At 44.9% G+C, this 23,690-nt stretch overlaps 1 protein-coding gene across 4 annotated transcripts; it reads left to right on the top strand.

The window, feature by feature from the left end:
• Positions 1 to 167: 167 nt before the first annotated feature.
• Positions 168 to 23,225, top strand: nsd3 (nuclear receptor binding SET domain protein 3). 4 transcript variants are annotated; one of them, XM_056591565.1, is made up of 25 exons: positions 168 to 736; positions 1,833 to 2,677; positions 2,786 to 3,043; positions 3,140 to 3,302; positions 3,494 to 3,648; positions 3,793 to 4,497; positions 4,942 to 5,110; positions 9,396 to 9,496; positions 10,188 to 10,233; positions 10,322 to 10,452; positions 10,571 to 10,696; positions 10,815 to 10,941; positions 11,072 to 11,272; positions 12,291 to 12,470; positions 13,444 to 13,590; positions 15,111 to 15,267; positions 15,718 to 15,920; positions 16,025 to 16,137; positions 16,497 to 16,643; positions 17,074 to 17,196; positions 17,657 to 17,773; positions 17,859 to 18,000; positions 18,184 to 18,290; positions 18,399 to 18,603; positions 18,914 to 23,225. In XM_056591565.1, the coding sequence occupies exons 2-25, from the start codon at positions 1,877 to 1,879 to the stop codon at positions 19,303 to 19,305; spliced, it is 5,016 nt and encodes a 1,671-aa protein (XP_056447540.1). In that variant the 5' UTR covers positions 168 to 736; positions 1,833 to 1,876; the 3' UTR covers positions 19,306 to 23,225. The 4 variants fall into 4 exon arrangements, with proteins under 4 accessions (XP_056447540.1, XP_056447539.1, XP_056447538.1 ...); XM_056591564.1 differs by having other exon boundaries at positions 9,384 to 9,496; XM_056591563.1 differs by having other exon boundaries at positions 3,793 to 4,512.
• The last annotated feature ends 465 nt before the right edge of the window (positions 23,226 to 23,690 follow it).

Raw genomic sequence — 23,690 nt, 5'->3', positions numbered from 1 at the left:
GCACGCAGGGATCAGGCGAGGAAAGTGACGTTGTTGCCAACAGCCAATCAGAAGACCAGCACATCTTGGTCGCTTTGTATAATATATTCTATTTAATGTGTACAAAATAAGCAATGCCCATCATATTATGAATTAGCATTATTTATTTTTCACAATACTGACTAGGATTGTGGTTAACTATTTCGGTGGTTTATGTTAATCCGTAATGCAGTTTCATCTTCATTAAAAAAAGAAAAGATATTTCACGATAGGTCCTACATAGTTAGTTCGTTTTTTTTAGTGGCTATGCATGCATATTTTAACACTAGTGGCATTTAATTTCGTTTATTAAGAATTACATTTCGACCAAAACCACACATCCCGACGTGTGGTCGGTGGCCCCTCCAGTCGAGCCTGTGCTGATTCGAGACCGACAAGGCCCAAGCCAGGGTGCTTTTGTTACACCGAGGAAGAGGGAGCTGGAATATTTGAAGGGCTACATAGGGGGCGAGAGTTGTACATATTTTCCCCACCGAGGATCTCTGCGAAATGCCAAGCCACCAGATTCAGGAAGAGTCGAGCGGCAGGATTTGGTAGCGACCATACCGTAACCCCCCTCCAGAAAAGCGATAAAGCCAAACGGAGAGGCCTGCGCGCTGTCAATATTCTCCGTTTTTTTGTATTTTTTTTACGGTTCATACAGATTGTACGAGGAAGAGACACCTGGTGTATGTGTTTAGAATGGGACACGCTGAAGGTATTGACACCTTTTTATTTTACTGCATCCTGACTCTGTGCGTTTGTGTGCCCTGTGTTGCTTTTTGTTCAATGATACACGCGTGACCCAAATGGATGTATTTATCCATCGAGTCGTATTTAGTAACCTTAGCATGTTTAGTCGAACCAGGGATGGAGGTGTTATCACAGCACAGAATTTGATTTAAAGGGGTATAGGCAGCCATATTGGCAACAATATAGCATAGCCAACGTTAGCTTCCTTTCATCTTGTTTGGTCTCGTATTACTATCGAAGATAAATCGCCAACCATTTCGACACGTAACCGAATACACCAGCACCTCATTACCATTTTAAACTCACAAGGACATGGGGAATGTTACTGTGTTTTTTTTGTGGGAAAAACAATCTCGATCATGCATGGTAGCAGTCGGCTAGCCAGTAACATCGCAGTATAAAATCGTTTCTGTGCAACATTCTGACTGGGTTGTTTTTGTACAGTCGCTACAATGATCCAAACATATATTATTGCTTAGTAGTAGTATTATTGCACATGCAGGTAGATAGTGCACTTCAGCCGACACCTTTTAGGATATGTTTACATTCCCGTTATTCGATGGAAGGAAGGCGACATGGCAATCTGTTCATAAAGTGCACTCAGATCACATCACGTTTAATTAACTGTTTTGATAGACCAATCACAAGAAGGATATAAATCACATTAGTTTTGTCTTTTAGAAAAAAAACATTGGATAATCTGTAGATGAATGTATGATTGTAATGTATCATACACTGTCTTTCTGCTCAACATATCGTTTATTTTTTGTCAAGACTATTACTAAAATACCCTACTGTTAAAGAAGAGTGATGTGAATGCTGATTTTTTTTAATGAGGGAAATGAAGCAAAACTTATTTTCTTTCTTTCACCACAATGAGTTATCCCTCACTAAGTCACTTTAATGTTTCGCTATCTGATTCCATCATGTTGATAGTGTGATAGGAAATTACCCCGGGACATATTCTTTTAGGAGAAGCTGATGGCAGCATCTTTAAATCCTACCCACCTATTCATTCAATGTCTCTTCACCTCTTAATTGTGCCATTTTATATCTTGCAGGTCCAGTCAGAGAAAAAGACAGTTAAGGATGCAGGAGCACAACAATGGATTTCTCCTTTTCTTTCATGCAAGGGATCATGGGAAATACAATTCAGCAACCCCCTCAACTAATTGACTCAGCCAACATCCGACAGGAGGGCCCCTATGACACCGGTAGTGACCCGGGTGAGGATGGAGGTCCTTCCTATGACGCTGCCCTGGAAGCAGAGTTCTCCTACCCCCCCTCGGCCTCAGAGGACATGCCCCAGGTGTCCAACGGTTACCCCCCTGGCCTGGGCATGTTTGACCCCCAGACAAAGTTCTCCATGTACTCCCAGTTCCCCAATGGCTCAGCCAACGGCTACGGACCCATAAGGGGCTACGGGGAGCACGGCCTCCTGTCAGGGGAGGGCACGGTGCTGCGAGGCCCCGGCCTCCAGGAGAGACCGTTGTCTCCTGTGTCCCCACCGTTGCCCACGCATCATCCGCACCTCCTGCACCACTCCCATCACCCTCACACGCTCCCTTACCACTCCAGCCTCCCGCATCTCCAAGCTCACGCCCATCCACACACCCAGAGCCCCCCACCACACCAGTCACAGCATCATTTGTCCCATACCCCTCACATTATGACTCACACGCTCCCGCCCCCGCCTCCTTTACTCCTGCCTCCCTCCACTCCACCCCCTTCCTTGGTGGACGGCGCCCCGTCATGCCTACCCCACCACACCCCATCGACGGCTCACAGCGGGGTGCTGAAGAAGACCAACTCCCCGGAGATCAAGTTGAAGATCATTAAGACGTATCAGAACGGCAAAGAGCTGTTTGAGTCGGCTCTGTGCGGGGATCTGCTGCAGGAGTTGCAGGTAGCGTGTGCGAGTGGTTTTCAGTCTGCATGCTCTTTTGTATGAGGTAGCATTAAACAGCGACATTTGTCATCTTTCCTGACCCGTTTCTTCCGCTGCCTTCTTCAGGAGGAGACGCAGAAAGACCAGGTGACGCAAATGCAGCGCAGGAATGAGAGGAAGAAGGAGAAGAGGAAAAAGAGTGCCAGGCTGCAGGTACAAGTCAAGGAAGAGGGGTTGGACTTGGACCAGCCCCAGGAAAGTTCCACAGACCAGACAGTGACGGAGACAGAGACCCAGGTCCAGCTCCAGCCAACAGAACCACCCCTGGCTCAGACAGAGAGGCCTCAGAAGACTGTTATCAAAGCTGAGGCAAAGACACTGAAGGCAAGTGTAGCTTAAGAAGCTCATTTATATTTCAATACATGTTAACAAATTAATGAATGTTCATTTTTTTTGTTTTTGTTTAATTCCTCCTATTAGGTTCCAAAGGTCCATCATCCCTCTGTGATTCAAGAAACCGGGTTCTGTAAGGAGTTTGTCATTGGGGATCTGGTCTGGTCCAAGGTGGGCACCTACCCCTGGTGGCCCTGCATGGTCTCCTCGGATCCCCAGATGAAAGTACACACACGCATCAACACCAGAGGTAATGCCACACACATTTTTACACATCTGACGATTCCTTATAACTTCCTTGCACTAGACATCATTGGGACCTTTTGGCCTTCTATATATATACTGTATATCAGATAGGTTCCAGGGAAATGGATGGTACATAGACTGTGAAGCGGAATGTTTGCATCCTGTTGACCTTTCTCTGTGTTGGTTCTGATGCAGGTCACAGGGAGTATCATGTGCAGTTCTTTGGCAGTGTGGCCGAGCGAGCATGGATCCACGAGAAGAGGATAGTCATCTACCAGGGGGAACACCAGTTTGAAGAACTACAAGCCGAGACACTCCGGAAAACCAACAACCTGGCAGAGAAACACAAGGTACAACAGTTACTTATTAATACAGTTATTAATCCCGGTAATAGGAGTGTCATTACAAATGGTGTGAATGAACACCTAAAGGCCTGACCGATGGTGGCGTATGATAGCCCCTCCCAGTAAGATCTGACCCCTGTTTCCACGCAGCTGCTGAAACCCATCCCTCAGAGGGAGCGCGCCCAGTGGGAGGTGGGCGTCGGCCACGCCGAAGACGCCTTCGTCATGACCAAGCAGGAGCGCATCGACAACTACACCTTCATCTACGTCGACCCGGACCCCAACCAGCCCCCGCCCGCCAAGAAGCCCCCCCCTGCCAGACCGGAGAAGCGGACTCAGCGGTCCGCCTCGGCCGTCAAGAAGGAAGAGGCGGGAGTCACGTCGCCCACCAGAGAGCCGCCGCCGCCGCCGCCGCCGCCGTCCCAGCAGCCCCAGCAATCCCATCAGCCCCAGCAGCCACGCCGGCAGCTGCCTCGCCGCCAGTGTAGCATCCAGAACGCCAGCGACGGCGCCAACCCCCAGGCCTCGGACGGAGAGAGGGGCGGCAAAAGGGCAGACCCCAGCCCAGCCGGCTCCCGGACCCCAGAGACGGCCTCGGAGGCGGGGATCGGGCCGGAGTCCCCTCCCCCCGTCCGGGCCTGGAAGACTGCGGCGGCCAGGAAGCTGCTGCCGCTCTCCATCACCATGAAGAAGCTCAACGTGGAGATCACCAAGTGTGACTGGCCTCTCCTGCAGAGGAAGGTGGTACCCTCGCCCAAGCGGGAGCGAGAAGAGGAGGAGGAGGAGGAGGAGGAGAAGGAGGAGCGAGTGGAGGGGGAGGTCCGGCAGCCCGACCTGGGATATTGTTCACCGGAGGTGCGTGTGAACGGGGCAAGTTTTTCCTTCTTTTGACGTTTTTTTCTTGCCATCCCCCCCCAATCCCCCCCACCCCACACACACACACACACATACACTGCGAGCCATAATTAATCACACAGCTGCATTTGTTGACAAAGCAAAATGAGAAGGCATTAATGAATCATCTACCAACATAATCATATGTTTGATCAACAAAGTGAGTTTTTTGATGCTTCTGAGTCTTTTTTATTTTTTTTATTTTGTGTCACTCAAAGAACGGCCCTATCCTTCACCGTCCCTCCCCCTCAGTTCACATCAATATGCATTTGAGCTCATTTGATTTGAAGTCATCTGATCAGAATAAGAACAGACATAATAGCGTCAGACACGACACGATAGGAACGGAATAATTTCCCATAGGCTTGGCAAGATTTTCTGACGTTCTGGATGTCTCCATAGCAGGACTGTGGTGCTAAACCTGAACCAAGCCCGGAGGAAGAGGAGGAGGAAGAGGCTGAAGAAGCAGAGGAGGACAGGGAGGAGAGGAGGGGGTCCCCTGCCAGTCAGAGGAGTGAGGAGGGAGGTATGCACCCCACCTCATCTCCTGGCTCCCACCACAGCAGTCCACCAGGTATCGAAACCTAAAAGCATTTTGTGTTTGACGTTAATGAAAGTCATACAGGCAGTCCTTGCAGAATTTCTTTTGAAGTCATGTTAGATGTATTATGGGGTAGAAACCAGGGGTAATGTCAATCCTTTGGTTCAAGGAAGAACAAATCTGCGTTTTGCAGCTTTCATGAATTTGAAGAAAACTTGTTTTGTGAAATTTGAAACTGATGGAAACATTATTTATTTTAGGACACTTCTTGCCAGCATAGTATTTGATTTTAGTGGAGCATGATCAAGGAAAGACACACTGGGAGCATTAAACAAGCATCTTCATGAGAGAACGAATGTTCATGGTCACATTGTAGGCACAAACTAAGAATAGAAAGAAAAACTAACCAAAGAGGGGTTATCATAAAAATTAAATGTTTGTTATGAACCAGTTTCTTTATGAACCACCACATTATACGTGATAATATATATAGAATACATTTTTACATGACATTTCCTCCCTTTTAGATCTTAAGATCAACACTTTTACAGATTGAAAGAAGTCATAATTGGAAAATTTATTGTGTGAACAGTAATGGTCATAAATTAACCCTAAGTAGAGTAGGTCTAAATTATATCTATATATATTTAAAAAATGAAATGTATGATAACTCTAATGTTTTCATTGTGTGTAAATATTTTAGAAACAGACATGTTATAAAACATGTTAACCCGTTATTAACCCTTTTAGCCATGGGGGGGAAAAATAATGCGAAAAAGAAACTAACCTTGAGAGGTGTAACAGAGTTGGTATTGCTAGAGGACTTGAAAAAATGAATACTTACACATTGTAAATAGTACAAATTCTAAATAAAAAAATACATTTAAAATTAGTCGTGTGTGTGTGTGTGTGTGTGTGTGTGTGTGTGTGTGTGTGTGTGTGTGTGTGTGTGTGTGTGTGTGTGTGTGTGTGTGTGTGTGTGTGTGTGTGTGTGTGTGTGTGTGTGTGTGTGTGTGTGTGTGTGTGCATGTCTGAGCATCCTGGTAGTAGAGTCCTACTCCAGACGTCCTGTGGTAGTACACCATAGAATATATGGTGTGTTTTGGGTTTTGAAAGCGATATTTTCTCTGACCGTTAACGTAGTGAACCAGGTTGTAGAGGAAAATGTCACATGATTCTGATGACAAGGGACGTTTTGTGAAATCGTCCGTAGTGATTGGTGGCACATGACCCTTAATGATGACCCCTAAGGGATGTTATGTGCGACGGTACATCCGTTAAGGGGTCATGCATAGGCCGGGTCATCCATGGGCTATGATTCTTCAGTTTCTGTTTGGTCTGTCTGCTGTGGATTTTGGCTGCATGGTTCCGTTTGGCCTCCTGGTCTCTTGGTCTCTGATAGGTCTAATCTCTACAGTCTCTGGATCGTCATGGGTTTGCTACCAGAACCATTTTCGACGCCGTCCTTTGAAACTTTTCAGAAAATGGCATGCACTAAAAAAAACCTGACTTGACAGGGGGGCCATCTATCACCATCCATCTCCTATCTCTCGGAGTACTTACTTCCTCATAGGATGCTCATTAATGCCTGACTAGATCGATTGTCGTGTGATCATATCATGCAAATCAAACTGCCTCGCAAGCTAGGGGGTCTCCAGTAGTTTCTGTTGTCAGCCATCCAACACTCCCTCTTAGGGCCATTCTGGTCATCAGCCTTTCCCCCGGTCTGGTTATTGGCAAACGGAAAGGTAGAAGAGCCGATAGAAGAAAGAGCACAATGAAAGATAGGGAGAGGTGAACCAAGATCAAATTAGATGGATAGTAAGCCCACTCAAAAGTGATGTTTTATCAATGTTTCAAACCGCATGCAAATACAGTACTTAATGCAACTCGACTCAAATCCAACCCACACCCATGCACCATTCCTTTCGTATCGTCTATAATGTAGCAATTACTATCATCATGCATTTAATAGTATGTATGTTAACTGTATGTACATGTTTACAAAGATCTAATGGAGGCAAGTTTATTTTACCTGTTATAGGTTAATATGAGCACATATCAAACATGTATAACCAATCCAAAAATGTCAAAAAGGGTTATATCTTTTCAAATAGAGTTCCCCCAACATAAAATTGCACTATAGGATGACATCAACCAACAATGTCAGCAACGTTGACAGGATCCTCATTGGGATTGATCAGCACCTGTCAACTGTTAATTCATACTGAAAATATTGAGATTGAATTCCACTATATTAAGACATGTCTAAACTCAAATTGAATCAATCATAATCATGACCGCTACCTGGCAACACATACAGTCTTAAGAGTATGCATCTAATTCAAATGTATTTAACCAGTTATACCTCGAGCTAACCAAACAGTTAAGGCACCTAATCAGCCAGCTAAAGAAAATGAAAATGTAGCAAAACAACATGGAAGCACAGCATGGAAGGTTAGTTCTGCAAAATGTATAAAACTGAACAATGTTTGGAAACTGAGTCATGTTAGTGGTATTCAATTTGATCTCATCCATTTCTTTGCTTTCTATACCCTCTTTTCTGAGACGTTATTCCTCTAACATTTAAGTTTTTACCACTCCTGCACTTTTCTCCTAAAAAAAATAAGTTTGTAAAATTACACAAAATAATGTAAGTGGATAAATCAAATACTATGCTGTCAGTGTCAATTTTGTTTGTAAAGCTTAACTTTTTTTTTCTGGAGATTTTAATCCCCCCCCCCTTTTTTTTTTTTTAAAACCACCTGTTTACAATCAGCAAAACAGTGACAAGTGAATAAAAATTTCAGACAACTTTCAAAGCTAAAAGTATAGCGCATATGCCTCAAAAAGATTATATTCTGACCTGTATGACTGGTCTCTCTCAGAGAGGCTGAAAACTCTTACCACGGTCATTGTATCTTATCCACTAGACCTTTTGCTAATGTTCTCCTGCCCTTAATCAGAGTTGATCATCTCATCCTTGTAAATCACAATGCATCAGGGGTTTGTCTTGTCAGTTTCAAACACTCCGAGTATACATGGTGGTGAGAAAATCGATTCATTGGCCGAAGCATTTCATACCGCGGTACGATAGGTGGCGCTGTACCCATTTCAACTAGTGGTAATAGAGCCACTGGTTGACCTCTTTACGTCACTACCAACAACAAACTCAGGCGGCCTTTGAGAAAGAGGTTTTCAGTAGACGGCTGTCAGTCCACTTCGGGTCCATGTCATTTCTCCGACGCTCCATTGTTCCGACCTCCCGGACGTATGCAGACTCCTCCGGCGGTGGCGGAGCAGCTCCTCCGGGAGCCCGCATTCGGCAACAAACCCTTTCTCCTCCATGTCGCGTTTCAATCTGGACTTCAGAGAGTCAAAGCAAAAGTTCCTTTCCCCAATTCCTTCTCCACCATGGCCGTGATAACCCCCACCACGAGTCTTTAGGCCTACTTGTTTCTGAAGTACCAGAGAGTCTGAGAACCCGACACAGTCTTTAAGATTCAGAATGTCAGAAAAGAAAAAAAATGAAATCGAGGTGTTACACCTTTCCTGCTGTCGTCTCCCAGACTGTAGTCGAAGAGTACAGGAGAGACGTTCCCTCCAGGGTCGATGTTCTCTCGGGGGTGACACCCTTCACTTTGACCGGCACTTGGTCTGCTTATAGGTCGGAATTAAGCGGCCACCGATTATTGACAGGCTGGGTACTTAATTCGTAGTTCAACTAACTTAACAGTACACGTTTGCACGGACACAACCAGACTCGTTCATTCACTAAACTGACCCACGCAACCGCTCGCTCTCCTCGCTCATCCACTCACTCGCTGAAGTCACTCACACACACACACTGACATTCTCGCGCACACACATACGCTACTCTTGTAACAGAAGCTGGCATGTACTGAATGCATGCTGATGATACAGTTCTTATAGGGGCTAAATCCGATTCCAATCTAATTGACCGTATGCATGCACACTTAATGCGAGTATCAATCGAATAATCTAGGGGTCTTAATCCGACTGAGTAAACCGATTCGATTCGATTTTAGTCGGGACTAAGGTGTATACATGCGTCTTAATAATTATATCACATCATCATCGGACTAAGCCAATATTTCGATTTTCTCCCCATAACGACAAGTCATTTCATGATTATGTAGAAAATAGGTATAAAGTAAGGACAAAAAACCATTTGTGATAACTTTGTTAGGTTTAAAATGTTCAACCACAGAAACCGAGCGTGCTCTCAAGGGAGACACACAGGGAAGTGTTCAGATATTGATGAGGAGCCTTCTGTTTCACGTAGTTCTCTTTTTAGGTTCTCAAGAGAGGAAGCAGCAACGACGCTCCATCCGGAGCCGGTCGGAGTCGGAGCGGGGCGGCGATCCGGTCCCAAAGAAGAAAACCAAAAAGGAACAGGTACCAATACTTCAATGTTGTACCAATACATACCGGAGGAACTATGAATATGGATCATAGTGAATCTTCAAAGCAAGTCTGAGCTAGCATTTGCCTTGGCGCTACCACTTTTAGTTGGATATTGTGTATTGCTTATGCTTGTATGATGATTTATTTGTTTTCACTCAAATTATTTATAAACATGAAAATCAAAAGCAAGGGTAGGGGCAATGGGTTATTTCATTGCTATTGAACTTCAAATGCAACCCTGAAAATGACTATGAATCAACATTGTGGGTGTGTGTGCATCTACTTAGACCACATTTTTATTGCAATATTGACTGGATTTATCAGGTATCTTTAGCCTGAATGTGAGCAGGCATTAGCATGCAAAAGTTGTCATCTGTTATAAGAAAGTTCCCTAGACATAATTATGTCTGGGGAAACTGATTGAAAGCCACATTGATAGCCTATCGCAAGGGGGAAAACTTCAGAGAAAAGAACAAATATAGATAGATTAATGTAAAAAAACAAATTCCTTTCTATGAATACCTTTTCAGAATTCCTTTTGTTAATAACAGATGTATATACATGGATTTATATACTCCTGAACAATCAAATAATTGTTCAAGACCACAAGCAACCCATGCTCAACTCACTACCACTGCAGCAACATTGAAATCAAAATGTCTGCCTTTTCCACTAATCACAGGCTGAGCTTGCCCCCGAGACTACTTTGAGAACGGGTTCCCAAAAAGGTAGGTAACACATGCATTTCGTATAGACAGCTGTGCTGCTGTTGTCACCGTTTTGCATAATCCTCCAACGTTTCGTGCGATATACCAGGAGCCAGTGAGATCTCAGACGCCTGCAAGCCTTTGAAGAAGCGGAGCCGGGCCTCCACAGACGTGGAGATGGCTTCGTCTCAGTATAGAGACACCTCGGACTCGGACTCCAGAGGCCTCAACGATCCCCAGGTGGGTGTCACCATGCGATTGAAAATCCTCTCCAACGGGTTCTAACTGTAAAGCTGATGAATGAAATAAAATAAAAAAAACGCTTCCTCACACACTGATCTCTCATGGCGTCCCCCAGGGCTTGTTCGGGAAGGGCCTGGACAGTCCCGCAGCGGCAGACGCAGATGCATCTGACACGCAGTCCGTGGATTCTAACATGTCCCAGCAGACCAGCACTTCGGGGAAGAAGGACACTGTGTGCCAGGTGAGCTGATTGCTGATTGCTTGTGTGCCTGTTGTTCCTGAGTGCATAAATTACAAGTGTATGCAGAGCAAATGTGTCCATTACCTTGGTATGTGTGTGTGTGTGTGTGTTTGTGTAGATTTGTGAGGTGTTTGGCGAGGGTTTGGTGGTCTGCGAGGGAGACTGCAGCAGACATTTTCACCTCGAGTGTCTTGGCCTGACCGCCCTAGTGGACAACAAGTTCACCTGTTCGGAGTGCAAGAACGGTGAGAGAACCCGACCCCCTGTTTTCTTCTTCCTCTCAAACCATGGTGCGGTGCCCCGCGCAATCCGAAACACCTCCGTGCTCCTCTTTAATCTCTCCTCCTCCGTCTTCTTGTTATCTCTCCCCTCTAGGTATTCATTCGTGCTTTAGCTGTAAGATGTCGGGACAGGAAGTGACCCGCTGCTCCATGCCGGGATGCGGCTGCTTCTACCACAAGGAGTGTGTGTGGAAACTCCCCGGCGCCACCGGCGTCGCGGGGGGAGGATTCTGCTGCCCGCAGCACACCTGCTTCACCTGTTGCCTGGAGAGAGACCTGGAGAAAGCCAGCAAAGGTACTGAGGCAACGCTTAGCAACCACAGGGGGGGATGTCAACAAGAATCTATAAATGAGGCCTAAACAGCGGATGTACGATAAAATTAGAGCCACAATATGCAGCGCTTGCGTAACGTGCATGTGAAGCGAAAAACACACTGAGTCGAACGGTTATGGCGACTTTATGTCACCCTTTCTTTCTTCAGAAACTGAAGTTTGAAAGCTATGGAAGCCCGTTTCCGCCACGTAAAAGAAAAAAAATGCAGGTCACAACTCATTATTTTGAGATAGTATCTCATTATTTTGAGATAGTATCTCGTTTATTCTGAGATAGTATCTCGTTATTTTGACATAGTATCTCATTATTTTGAGATACTATCTCATTATAATAAGATACTATCTCATTATTTTGAGATAACTTCTCAACAGGACCAGACCAGTCATTGTAGCCTAATTGTAGCTTATCCATAGGTGCTACATATAGCCTATTATTACAGTAGATTAGCTGGAGATGATGAACTCGATTATTAAAGATTATTTGAGACGGAGGTATACAAATGCTGAAATTTTGGCTCGATTATCTATGGAGCACAACATAAACATTAGTAAAAGAACTCTAGAAAGAGTGCTTCATAGGAATCCTATAGGGATACTATGTCAAAATAACGAGATACTATGTCAAAATAACGAGATACTATCTCAAAATAACGAGATACTATCTCAAAATAACGAGATACTATCTCAAAATAATGAGATACTATCTCAAAATAATGAGTTGTGACCTGCATTTTTTTTCTTTTACGTGGCGGAAACGGGCTTCCATAGAAAGCAGTCTGCCCTGCAATGCAATCAGCAGGCGAGAAGGATGCTCTATAATGGGATAGATGTATTCATTCTGATTGGGTAGGAGGGTGTATCATTGGAGAGCAGAGCTTGATGGTACTCCATTGTTGGTGATGATGACGATGATGATGATGAAGCTGATGATGACGATGATGATGACGATGATGATGAACCCCCTCCCTCCCTCCCTCCAGGGCGCATGATGCGCTGCCTCCGCTGTCCGGTGGCGTACCACGCGGGCGACGGCTGTGTGGCGGCCGGCAGCGTGGGCCTCACCCACCACCTCATGATCTGCAGTGGGCACGCCGCCACCAAGAGGAACGGCCTGCCCTCCTCCCCCGTCAACGTGGGCTGGTGTTTCCTGTGCGCCCGAGGTAATCCACGCACGCACGCCACCACGCCACGGGGGAAAGGCGAACGCCAGCTCCCTCCCTCCCTCCCCCCCCCCCCCCCCCCCCCTCTCTCTCTACCTCGCACACAAATACTTGCGATTGGATAATCTGGTGTACTGAAATGGAGCAGGGATTAAAGGGGTGTTGGTGGGACGACACTACTCCTCATACCAGTTATCCCGCTGGTCAGAGTTGTAATGTCCTCGGGAGGGGCTTTTACTCTACTGTTAATTGGTTTTCTGTGAAGGATGAAGGAGCCCAAAAAGTTATTCAAGCATCGCGGTCGTCTATCAATACAGCAACTAGTTGCAATCCCTTTGCGCCACTTCATAAGCGATGGATAAGTAAATCCATTGAGAGCTTCCCTATATTTCATTGTGTATATATCTCTCTATATATATATACATGTATATATGATCACATTGTATGTATAACGCCATATGTTACCCGTTACAAGCATTGTTGTTGTGTAATGTAACGTTTGTGTTCCATCGTGCTACTCACGATAAGGATGATCGGAGGGCCCAATTTGAATAGCCCGCGAATCGCTGATCTTAACTGGGTCTGTTGTTGTCCTGACAACGATCTGAGCAATGTAAAACAGGAAAAGAATAGATTTCTGTTTATTTAGTTTTAGTTGTGCAACGTCTGTTCGGACGAGTGCACGTATAGGCCACTGTGTACGTATGTATGTTTAGTTGAACCTATTAGGGAGAATTTACTTGTTTTTAATCTAACAATGAGTGTGAGTGTTTGTTTATCTCTCTCTTCCTCTCTCTCTCTCTCTCTCTCTCTCTCTCTCTCTCTCTCTCTCTCTCTCTCTCTCTCTCTCTCTCTCTCTCTCTCTCTCTCTCTCTCTCTCTCTCTCCCCCCTCCATCTATCCTGTGCAATCTTGGTTACCATAGTTAAATTTACTTCAGCTCACTCCCATCTCTTCCTGTGTGTCTTGTGTAGGGCTGTTAGTGCAGGACCTTACTGACAACATATTAAGTTCATATGCCTATAAGTCCCACTACCTTCTGACTGAGTCAAATCGTGCTGAGTTGAAATTACCTATGATTCCCTCTCCTTCGTCAGCTACCAAAAAGAATGTTGGGAAAGGTAACGGAACACTTTTTTTCCTTTTCTCCTTCTTTTCCCACTGGTTTGTGTTTGTGCTCGTGCCTGCTCACACGTTTTCGTTTGGTTTTAATTTACCCTTTTGTTGCATCTTTCATATCAATGCCTTGAGGTGCCTCGTCCATGAACTATCTGGGTACGCTGCGGCTCGCTCCTAACACAAAAGCGTTGCAAAATAACATTAGGCTAATTTTCCCCTTGACCTCTAACCCATGTGTTATATAACCTTGTGCTTGAGTTTGGTTCTGCTGTGGGGTGCTTATGACTTAATGAAGAGGGGAATATGGGAATACATGCTGGCTTGTGGTGGTGGTGCATTTGGAAGGATGGTTTTTATTTCAACCTTTTGTGGCAACCCTTTATCCACCACGTTCTTTATTCTTAGGAATAGATAACTTTTAGAAATGTATACTATTGAAATTTTAAGTTTTTTTGTAAAGGTATTTTTTATGATTATACGAGGCCGGTATTTCATTCATTCATTGTAGATATATTTAGATTTGATATGGTGCATTATTGGTGCAACAACTTATGTAAACATATTAAGCGGTTACATTGGAAGTACTAGAGCAGGACTGCTTACTTATTTTTAGACTATAAGAGCAATGTCTTGGCCAGCGGCCTGCTTTGTGGCATTGTTGAGACTGATTGCAGGTATAACTGGTCCTCTCTTTGGTTCGTGGGGCCAGTCGCTGCAGGAGGGATGCTGCTTCTGCCATGCTTACATTGAAAGGGTCTTGCCTCAATCCTGTCTGTAATGCTGACTGCAAATAGGCCTAGGGAATATCTTGGTTCCGTCCATGTCTTTAAGCCACGACCTCTCTTGGATGGAATACACTACCTGTTCACAACCAAAATCTGTGAAATCAACATTCACTCCCTCAAAATGTCAATTAGTGAAATTGAAACATCCATTGTTGCAAATTCAGTTCTTAATAAAAATGGAGAATGACTTTTTGGAGTAATGGAGATTGTTTGAAATGTGATTCCATGCAAGCCGGTCAACGCAAGGTCTATGTCGCTGGTTTATGGGAAAAGCTGCTTTACTGTGCTGCATGGCAGCTTTTTCCAAAATGCTTATTTTGAACATAACTCTAATGATTCGTGGTTAACCTGCTTCAATCCTGTTCTATTGCATGTACTGACGGTTGAACGGTATTGGTACATGACTCTGAATCACATTTGGTTGTTTTTCAATATAGTCTGCCTCACAAAAACAAAAACATCAGGTTTTCTTTGTTCCTTTTTGCACTTTTTATTCAATTAACTATTTGTTTTAAATTGATAAATTCTTTGACAGTAGATTATAATGGCGTGTTTACAAAACATCCTTAATTTGTGATAATTTTTTATTGATCTTTTTATCATTTTAATTAAAACACAACGTAGGCTTGTCTACAAATGAGATTCAGAGTATGACCATGTTTTAAAGGTTCAGGGGCTAATCCCATGCTACCTCTCTCTTTGGACACTCATTTCCCACAATGCACCTACACATGCAGGAGGCAAGCTGCTGTGCTGCGACTCTTGCCCCGCCTCCTTTCACCCCGAGTGTCTGGAGGTGGAGATGCCCGAGGGGGCGTGGTCTTGCAGCGACTGTCGAGCGGGGAAGAAGCCGCGTTACAAACAGATCGTCTGGGTCAAGCTGGGGAACTACAGGTAAGCTACAAATAGATTGTTTGGGTCAGGTGAGCTGGAGTTGGAAAAACAGAGACGGGTGTCTCACACTTTATTCAAATTTGCGAAATTGCAGATGTAATAGCCTTCAGATTGCACAAAATTAAATTTTTATAAAGAAAAAACAGGTGGTCAATGATTTGATTTGTGTGCCCTTCTCCTTGGTGTATCCCTGTTAGACCCCCTAGTTGATCAGTGGACCAGATGCCTTAGGCATGCAGGAATTCACTTTCAACAGCCAATTCTAGAATCATGTTCCAAGATGTGCCGTGACCAGAAAAATCTGAGAAAAGTCTACTGTGCCACAGGAGTCTCTAATTCTACGTGATTCTCCTGTACCATTCTTCTTCTTCCCCTTCTAATGTCTTCATCGGAGTTTCCTCAGGCAACATGACTTCTCCATTGTGATGTTTCTCTGCCTCTCGGCTGCAGGTGGTGGCCAGCGGAAATCTGCAACCCTCGCCTGGTGCCGTCCAACATCCAGAGCCTCCGCCACGACATCGGCGACTTCCCCGTCTTCTTCTTCGGTTCACATGACTACTACTGGATCAACCAAGGGCGCGTCTTCCCTTACGTGGAGAACGACAAGAACTTTGCTACGGGCCAGATCAACGTCAACAAAACCTTCAAGAAAGGTATTCGGAGCACGACCGGCCCCGACGTGGACCTGCACTCTGGTCACTGTTTGGGTGAATGCGCGGGCCTGGGTCTGTGTTTGAGACGGTTTGCCTCGTTTCAGCACTGGAAGAGGCGGCCCGGCGTTTCCAGGAGCTCAGGGCCCAGAGGGAGAGCAGGGAGGCCCTGGAGCAGGAACGCAACTCGCGCAAACCTCCGCCCTATAAATTAATCAAGGTAACGCCACCTCTGTGTATTGTCATGGCAGTTTTAGTCGTCAAGCCCTTGATCACTGATACTGTGTCAAAAGGCTTCCCAAGCATGCAGCCTAAGACACCCTCCCTATCCCTAAGCCCTCCGAAGGGATTTCCTTCTAATTTATTATTAAACGGCCACATCCTGTAAGTTTATCATAGTACTAGAGCTTAGAACACTTTTATAGATCTCTATATATTGGGAGACATTATATAGTTGCTATGATGCGATGATGAGCGCTTAAATCCAGCCGCTTTTACGCTGGTGGCAGAACGGCAGAGCAACCACCCCGCCACTATGATGACGCCTAATGTTTTTGTTGTCGTTTCCCCCCGTTGCAGTGCAACAAGCCCATGGGGAAAGTGCAAGTGCACCTGGCCGACCTCTCGGAAATCCCACGATGCAACTGCAAGCCTGCAGACGAGCATCCATGCAACCTGGACTCCCAATGCCTCAACCGCATGCTGCAGTACGAGTGCCATCCCCAGGTCTGTCTGCTTCTGGCTGCCATGGGCACTTCCCGGGTCCATCTCGGTTCTAAACACTATCTGAACGGGGGGAACTGAATGCGGAATGTGGCTTTCAGTTCCTCCACCTACCTCACGTTTCGGACCAAGGTAGCCCCGATGTGAATGAGGCCCATTATGCGTCGGGTGTTCTACCCTTCAATGACATCTTCGGTGTGACTTGCTCCCCGATGAATGATGGGAAGATCGGCCTTCCAGGTGGTTGAGTTCCACTGGGTAGACTAGTATGGTTGATCTATCTATACATTTACGCTTTAATCTAGCAGGTGCCAAACGAGAGATATGACTCAAAACATGTTGCTACTGCTGGCTTAGCATCACGTTTAAGGAGCTTCGCTACATCGCAGCTTTACTCATGCTTTTTTTTGGTTGTCTCTCCTCTGATTAACAGGTGTGTCCAGCCGGGGAGAACTGTGAGAACCAGTGCTTCTCAAAGCACCTGTGTGCCGAGACGGAGCTGTTCAAGACGGACGGCCGCGGCTGGGGGCTGCGGACCACCCAGGCTCTCAGGAAGGTGAGCCTCCACCCAGTCCTCACACTGATCCTGTCCCCCCCAGCTTGAGTCTCCTAGACTTCTTCTTGTTCTCCCGGCCTCAGACTCCCAGACTTTATCTTGTCCAACAGGGATGGGGGAACAAAATGGTGGCAATATGCATTATTTAAAATGTTCATGCTTAAATGTGTCACGGCTGTTTAATGAAGGGTTAATTTCGAGCTGTTCATTTTATTGTTTTTTTTTGCAATGGGATAACCGGGAGAATGTGTGCTATGCTTTGCGTGTCGTTAATATATTCCAATTCAGTCGTACTCTGGGGTTATGTAGATGGGTTTCTTTTCAGATTATTCATTCCTATTGCAATGCCAAATTCAACTCTATTTGAAGTCTTAGCCCATTTCTTGTCAAAGTTTGTTAAATGTTCAGAAATCTGGACGGAATTTACATTGAACCAGAAAACGTTTTTTATCTTCCCCAGGGTGACTTTGTGACAGAATACGTTGGCGAGGTGATAGACGCGGAGGAGTGCCAGCAACGAATCAAACACGCCCATGAAAACCACGTCACCGACTTCTACATGCTCACTCTCACGAAGGTAACCTCCTACCGCAGGCGACCCAGTTCTATGAGAATATGTCCCCCCGTAGCCCTGCTAAGAGTCCTCGATTCCTTCCACCCAGGATCGCGTCATCGATGCAGGGCCCAGAGGGAACTCCTCCCGCTTTGTGAACCACAGCTGCAGCCCCAACTGTGAGACCCAGAAGTGGACCGTCAACGGGGACGTGTGCATAGGGATCTTCACCCTCTGCGACATTGAAGCAGGTGAGATAGTGGAGCTTTGATCACCGTTAAAACAGGAAAAAACAATCAGAATGTGTCTTATCTCAGTCTGGTGAAGTCACCTAATTGTATTTCACAAACGCAATCACTACACACACTGATTGACTGACTATTCAAACCCAAGTCCTGATTTAAACGGAAGATTTCTCAACCTTCCTCCCTCAGGCACGGAGCTGACGTTCAACTACAACATGTACTGTGTGGGCAACCGAAGAACCTCCTGCCACTGCGGTGCCGACAACTGCTCCGGGTTCCTCGGGGTCCAGCCCACGGTGGGGGGGGGGGGGAGCGAGCGCCACACCACACGGTTCATTCCCAGCGGCAGTAGCCGGCCGTCAGCCTGATGTTTAACCCTGTCGACCGGCCTCATGTCTCCCCAGAGCGCTGTGGTCATGGAGAAGGAGGAGAAGGCCCGCAACGCCAAGCTGAAGCCCAAGAGGCGGCGGCTGCGGCCAGAGGGCAAGCACACCCACGAGTACTTCTGCTTCTGCTGCGGCGACGGAGGCGAGCTGGTCATGTGCGACCGGAAGGACTGCCCCAAAGCGTACCACCTCCTGTGTCTGAACCTCAACAAGCCTCCTTATGGTAACGGAAAAAGCGTCTGTACACACTTTGTGTTTGGTAAGGTGAAGTGGCCCGTGATGGGTCTTCCTGAATACAGTACACCAAAAGTCTCAGTGAAGATCAGCAGGGCGATTTTTGGTGTGTGTGTGTGTGTGTGTTTGTGTGTGTGTGTGTGTGTGTGTGTGTGTGTGCTGATTCAGAGAATCTATATTTTATGATTTCTCTTCCTTTTCGTTAATCAATAGCTGTCTTAATCTCTCGTTCTCTTACATTCTCTCTCTCTCTCTCTCTCGCTCTCGCTCTCTCTCTCTCTCTCTCTCTCTCTGGGCAGGTCGCTGGGAGTGCCCGTGGCACGACTGCAGCGTGTGCGGAAGCCCCGCCTCCTCCCTCTGTGACTTCTGCCCCCGCTCCTTCTGCGGCGACCACGAGGCGGGGGCCCTCACCCCCTCCTCCCTGGACGGGCGGCCCTGCTGCTCCAATCACAACCCCTCCAGCCCCCTGGGCTCCGAGCACGCCTCCGCCCAGCCCTCCAGCCCCAGCCTGAGCCCCGTCCGGGTCAAGGAGGAACCTCCCGGGGAGGTGGAGGAGGAGGAGTTAGAGGAGGAGGAGGAGGAGGAGGAGGAGGAGGAAGAAGAGGTGGAGGAGGTAGAGGAGGAGGAAGAAGAAGAAGAGGAGGAGGAGGACGAAGAGGAGGAGGAGTCGAGCCTGCTGGCTGCAGAGTGACATTGCAGTCCCACCCATACCTCAATATCCCCGGTTGTCCCCTGCACGCCTGGTGGTAGGGGCCTCATGGGGCCCCCTGCAGCCTCCATCTGCTGATGAGGCTACAGGGGGTGCAGTTCTCTGTGACCAGTACCACAGCCACCAAGCAGAGGTGAGAAAGGTCGGAGGGGGATACTACACCGCACCTCTGTTGGTAGGAGTTGATGCATCGTCGTCATCTTCATCATCCTCATTTAAGGGGAGCGGGTTTCCGTTTGACCCTCGACAGTCCCTCCATGTCCGGCACACGGCCCAAACCAACAACTACTTCTACCTTCTTATGTTAGTCGTTTTACCTTTTTTGTTTTTCTCAGCGGTGGGCATTTTAGGTGTTATTACGTTGTCGGCAGCCGTCCCTTTGAAGAAGAGAGCGATGAGGGCAAAGGGGTGTGGATTTGTTGTCCTTCTTCGTCCCCTGTTTACTCGCTGTGAGTGGTGGTCACTGCACACTGGTGGACCCCGGAGACCACGCGGAGACCCCCAGTCAACACTCCCACGGGTCATGGCTTCAGCTCATTCTGTACATCTCTTCTTTAAAAAGAAAAAAAAAAGGAGGGCCAAATGACACTCGTGCAATTTATCAGGACCACACTACATTCCAACCTTCCTTAAGACATGGTTTTAATATACTTATGAGTAAATTGACTAATTATATATACAGTATATATGTTCGTTAATGTTTACAGACAGATTCTCTCACTCCAATCTTGGCGAGTGGTGTATTATGTTTGTTTGTTTGTTTCGGTGTTAAGCATTACGCAGACCTCCTTGTGGAATTTAGTCCTAAATACGGTGAATTATAATGGTATATCGTGTCATGGAATCAAATTGCAAAAAGTACTTGTGATTTATTTTCATATCGCCAGTATCACTCACCATTGTGAACATAAATTGCTGGCTCCGAGCAGCAGAGAGTCAAACCGCCAGCAGACAGAGTAAGGACCGAGTCGTGTCCGATTTCACCTTCTTTTCCTATTCAGACGATGGACAGAGGGGGTACGGGTTGTGATCACTGGTGCTGTTTTAAGTATTGTACATCAGCCTTAAGGTTTGACTTTGGGCTGTGATAACTACTGCCCGGACGCAGTTCATTTTTAGTATTGTCGTGTACTGTGGCCACTGATGCTTTTTGTTAGTTTTTCCTTTCTTCGTTTTTTTTGCCAAACCTTCCTGAAGCACTTTCACTCGGCTTATCGCTACACAATTTTTAGGTAGGTCATGCATCTACAGAAGTGTATATAAACAAACATATGACGTGTACGTGTTAAAAAAACAAAAAAAAACACAAAAAGAAAAAACAATACCTCCACTTCTGTAGTGACGTTGAAATTGAAACTGTGTTGTGACTCCATTCTCTTGGTCGTTATCAAGCGCGTGCTCGTCAGGTCCCGGTGATCAGAAATGGGTCCCAACCCTGATGTTGACATTAATTGGATACTGCCAGCCTAGCTACGCAGCCTGTTTTTATAAGACAGCGCGGGCGGACTCGAGTGAGACGTTCGGCGCAGATGAATCCCATATATCACTGTCTCCCTTGGTGGGATGTGTTATTCTCATAGTCCATGAGTGCATTCTCCCAGCTAAATTTGTTGTTTTTCTATCGAGTAGGAGACATGATGTTATACAGCAGTTCATTATATTGTACAAAATAAATCACAAACATATGTACAGTGTTTTTAATGGTTCATTTGTCAAATCCATGTTTGTCATTTTTAGCACATCATTGCTTTTATCTGTCAGCTTTTGGTTTCAAACTGAAGTGTTATTCCCTTGCCACAAAGTTCTAGTAAAAATAAGACTGAATTAAATGGGGGGGGGGGGAAATAGGTAAAAAAAAAAAGTCATCACTTGCTACATATGTTTTTACATGTGATGTTCCCCTTTCGGTCATAGCAGCCACTTATGAAACTGTAACATGAGTTACCTGACAGTGCCCCTATTTTGGAGTGGGTTCAGCCATAACAAGCCTTTTCAAAATCTGCCCTGCCCTGTGTCTAGGCCCAATACTGCTTGTGATTTCTTTATGGTATGTGATTATTTGTGTTAAGTTTTTAGATTTTGCTCCCAAACCAATCGGTATCAACCATTCAGCGCTAGAGGGTTGAGTGGGGTCAGTCTCTAGTTATATATTTTACAATACATATATATAAATATATTTTACTTTTTTTTCTTCACTAGTTGAATGCATACATGAAAGTACTGTGTGTATAACATTGAACGACTAAACCAACTTCTTTTTTTTGTTTTTTGTAAAGAATCATTCCTGCTAGCTCAAGTTGGCGTTCTGAGAATGGTGGGATATTCCTTTTGTCAGATATAAATAATTGGATTGTGGAAGTAGGACAATCCATCTTCTGCTGTAGTATATACAGGACGTGCTCAAATAGGTGCAACACCTTAGCAACTTTAAATATCCCAGCAGTGCAAAATTCCCAAACAAAAATTACCTTTCCTTCCTTCCTTTATTTGACAATAACATTTTGTATTTATTATCTTTTTACATGTAAATAAACATGTATACATTCCACAGAATCAAACCTTGAAAGACCTGTAACAGTTTTTGGGTGGAGAATAACAAGTAAGAAGTTTTGGAATGATATAACGTAAAATAATGTTTTGATTTGCCCTTATGTTAAAGACACTTTCACTCCATATCAAACTGTATTCCATTGACACAAATATTACACAATTCCTATTCTTTATTTTTTTATATTCGTTGGACTTTTGTTTTTCAACTTTGTAGAAAAATTCTGAACAACGGTTCTTACTGTTGCACCTCCAAACCACTTGAATATATTTGTGTGTTGACATTTTTGTTTTGCCCCTCACAACTGTTACAGCATTTACATTTTGTATGCCTAAATGGTGCATTGCAGTGTTAAAGCATTATTTGATATTTTTGCTATCAAAAGTACATTTGAGTTAAGTGAGTCGATTACCGTGTTGTGGCCACATTCTTCAAGAGAAAAGCATGTTCTCATGGAAGGGTACGTTTTATTTTTATTATGTCTTGAATATTCCCATTTTCTGCCAACTCAATTGAAGAGAACATAGCCCTTATGTCTTAATTGTATGTTTCTGTTTATTGTGACGTCTTACTTTTCTTTTTGTGCAATTTTGCTGGTTGCCATAAAAATGTGGATTGACATGTCCTTTAGAGGAAAATAAGTCGGATGAAATAATAATTAATAAGAACACACCTTTTTTTTTTTTACATTAGAATTGCTTAAAGTCATTCTTACTGGGGTCATGTCACTCTGTGTTTTGAGTCAAGTTTATTTGTACAGGAATTGCAGTCGTAAAGGCTTCAGTGGCCTCCACTCAGTTGCATTACCTTGTCCTTAAGCCCTCACAGGGGGACGGAAAACCAAGTTGGAAAAGGAAGAAATGTTGAGAAGGGATGCAAAGCAGGGATTCCTTTCATCATTCAAATGTGCATTTACACAAATAACAAACTTTCTTACCGTTCCATCTGTGTTACTGCATATTGCATATTAGTGAAGATTTGTAAATAGCATACTTTGCATTGAACTTGCATAGGATCATGTTACTGTGCTGTGCTATTGCCTGTACAATTCTGCTTCTAAATGTGTGTGACTGTTGGGACAACCTTTTGTACATGACTGTCTTTTTATTTGAGAATATTGATTCCGTTTTTCCATTCTAAAGTTGGATTTGAGGAGTTCAGACATGCCTGAAGTTTGACTTTAATAAAGCTATACTCTGTCTAAGTGAAACCCATTTTTGTACAGTTTTTTTTTTTTTATTCCTTATCTAGAATATCAACCAAGAAGGTCACACAGAAAATTGATTAACACGATAATATACTTATTAAAATGTCTAAATAACAAATAAAATAACTATCAGATATGCCTTTTGTTGACTGATGGAGGTGGCAACCGGTACATTTTACTTGCCTTAGTTTAACCCTCCGAACTCACCAGCGTAAACACTACGCCGGATGTTACTAATTACATGTGCTTTTACTTTGAAAATCTTAAACCAGAAGTGTCATGCTATGTACCATTGCTGTTATTTATGCCGCGGTGGCATCTTTATTTGGAATTCATTGCACGAGATTACAATATAGTGCCTAATCGATGCCATCAATATGATAAGCTGAATAAAGTGATAAGCGGCGGTGGTCAAGGTTGGTGTTGATGATAAATTGTAATGCTGCATGATTCTCATTGTGGGATGCGGAAATAAAACCAGGCCAGATGCCTAGTCTGACAGATGTTACTAGTTGGCTAATGTTGTATTGCTAGCTCACTTGTATTGATCCGTACTGTGTCTTTCCGGAAATAACCCACCATCCTATTTGTAGAATGACCGACACGAGTTTC

The sequence above is a fragment of the Gadus chalcogrammus genome, chromosome 6 (assembly GCF_026213295.1).
Source record: "Gadus chalcogrammus isolate NIFS_2021 chromosome 6, NIFS_Gcha_1.0, whole genome shotgun sequence".
Taxonomy (NCBI): domain Eukaryota; kingdom Metazoa; phylum Chordata; class Actinopteri; order Gadiformes; family Gadidae; genus Gadus; species Gadus chalcogrammus.
This window is presented reverse-complemented; position numbering and strand designations above follow the sequence as displayed.

Bases quoted from the DNA above. Each gene is read 5' to 3' on its own strand.
- nsd3 (XM_056591562.1), top strand. From the start codon at position 1,877: ATGGATTTCTCCTTTTCTTTCATGCAAGGGATCATGGGAAATACAATT. The intron at 3,044-3,139 runs GCAAGTGTAGCT...TCCTCCTATTAG, and splicing joins CTGAGGCAAAGACACTGAAG to GTTCCAAAGGTCCATCATCC. The intron at 17,197-17,656 runs GTGAGCCTCCAC...TATCTTCCCCAG, and splicing joins CCACCCAGGCTCTCAGGAAG to GGTGACTTTGTGACAGAATA.